This window comes from Aplysia californica, unplaced genomic scaffold (genome assembly GCF_000002075.1).
Source record: "Aplysia californica isolate F4 #8 unplaced genomic scaffold, AplCal3.0 scaffold00397, whole genome shotgun sequence".
Classification (NCBI taxonomy): domain Eukaryota; kingdom Metazoa; phylum Mollusca; class Gastropoda; order Aplysiida; family Aplysiidae; genus Aplysia; species Aplysia californica.
The window spans coordinates 573949-576134 of NW_004797667.1; the positions used below are offsets into that span (position 1 = coordinate 573949).

The 2186-nt window shown below is 43.7% G+C and overlaps 1 protein-coding gene across 1 annotated transcript in view; it reads left to right on the plus strand.

Annotated features, from left to right (window-relative positions):
- Nucleotides 1-2186, plus strand: part of LOC101849310 (delta(24)-sterol reductase) — a gene marked incomplete in the record, with an annotated part of 26489 nt that overhangs the window by 16779 nt on the left and 7524 nt on the right. The window contains 1 exon segment of the mRNA XM_013085684.2: nt 1745-2008. Coding sequence (XP_012941138.1) covers nt 1745-2008 — 264 coding nt within the window.

Consider the following 2186-nt stretch of genomic DNA (forward strand, 5'->3'; position numbering starts at 1 on the left):
AAAGCAACTTTGTGCTGGCTCAGGTCAGGTGGTGTGGGTGGTTGGAGGGTGCTCTGACCGTGGTTTGCTTCTTCTTTCCTATCAAACTTCTATCTTCCTGATCTCTCCTCCCCTTCTTGTGTTTGTTACTCTCTTGTAACACCTCTAATCTTCGGCACTTATATGAACTTATTGTGTTGGAAGAGCCGTAAAACTCTTACTGAAATATAACTCTCCTTTTTTTGTGTTTTATACTCTCTTGTAACACCTCTAATCTTCGGCACTTATATGACCATATTGTGTTGCAAGTGCCGTAAAACTCTTACTAAAACTAAACTGCATTGGTGGCTATGTGGCCTTAATCGTGAAGACTTCATTATGTCCATTCTGTTGTTTCTGTCTGTCTGTCTGTCTGTCTGTCTCACTTTTTCCCAGCACTAAATGACCATTATTGTGTCGATATGCATTCTCTTTACACATCAACTAACAGACAAGCAGCCTCCGACAATGTTGGTCAGACAGTACAAAAGCCGTGACCCTGTCTGTCTGCCCCCCCCCGCCCAGGGCAGTGTTACTGACTGAAGTGTCTTTAGGCCATTCCCAAAAGGGTGGAAATTAACATGTTTTTTTGCACAGTAGAATTGTAAATGGGCTGATTTGTCAATTTCATGCTCAAACTGTGCCGAAACAACATAGGGGGAACTGTTGCTTTTTCTTTCCTCATCCTTACTATGGCCATTTTTCCTCTACTTTTTTTGTATGTTTTTCACTCTCTTGTGAAATGATATTTCGGGGGTGCCTTGATTGTCGAAGCAGACTTTGTGCTGTTGAGGCTAGAGAGGTGAGCAGAGTAAGTCTGATTCCCCGTTTGGACCTCTCTGTTGACATCCACCCCTTGGCGCTCATATGACCTTATGCAGACTTGCGAGTGCCGTAAAAACCTTACTAAAACTAATACAAAACTAAAAACTGACCCTGTCTTCTCTCTCCGACAGTGGGTGGTTGGCGGGTGCTCTGGAGGGGTTTGCTCCTTCTTTCCTATCAAACATCTATTGTCCTTATCTCTCCTACTTCTTTTTTGTGTTTGTTGCTCTCTTGTAACATCTCTGATCTTCGGTGCTTATTATATGACCTTATTGTGTTGCAAGTGCCGTAAAACTTTTACTAAAACTACTACTCTTTTGTAACATCTCTAATCTTCGGCACTTCTATGACCTTATTGTGTTGCAAGTGCCGTAAAACTATTACTAAAACCACAACCCTCTTGTAACACCTCTAGTCTTTGGCACTTAGTGGGTGGTTGACGGATGCTCTGGTGTGGTTTGCTCCTTCTTTCCTATCAAACATCTGTCGTCCTTATGTCCCCTCCTTTTTTGTGTATGTTACTCTCTCGTAACACATAATCTATTCTTCGACATTTATTTGACCTTATTGTGTTGCAAGTGCTGTAAAACTCTTACTAAAATATAAAAAAATTCGGGACTTATATGACCTTATTGTGTTGCAAGTCCTGTAGACTTTTACAAAAACAAAAAAAAACTTCAGCACTTATATGACCCTATTGTGTTGCAAGTGTTGTAAAACTCTTACTAAAACTAAAAAATTTTCGGTACTTATATGACCTTATTGTGTTGCTTGTAAAACTCTTACTAAAACTAAAACTCTCTTGTAACACCTCTAGTCTTCAGCACTTATAATATGACCTTATTGTGTTGCAAGTGCCGTAACACTCTCACTAAAACATCAACTCTCTCTCCGCGGCCAGGACGAGAACCCAGACCTGTTCTACGCCGTGCCGTGGTCGCACGGCACCCTTGGCTTCCTGGTGGCGGCCGAGATCAAGATCGTCCCGGCCAAGAAGTACGTCAAGATGGAGTACATCCCTGTGGGCTCGGTGAAGGAGCTGGAGCGCCGCTTCCTGGACGAGGACACGTGCAAGAACAACCAGTTCCTGGAGGCCCTCGTCTACTCGCGCTCGCAGTCCGTGTTCATGGTCGGCAACCTGACGGACGAGGCAGAGCCTGATAAGGTGGGTGGTGTAATTGTAGTAACAATTATAATGACGATGGTGGTGGTGGTAATGATGATGGTGACGATGATGATGATGATGATCGTGGTGATGATGACTCGTCTACTTACGATCGCAGTCCGTGTTCATGGTCGGCAACTTGACGGACGAGGCAGAGCCTGATAAGGTGGGTGGTGTA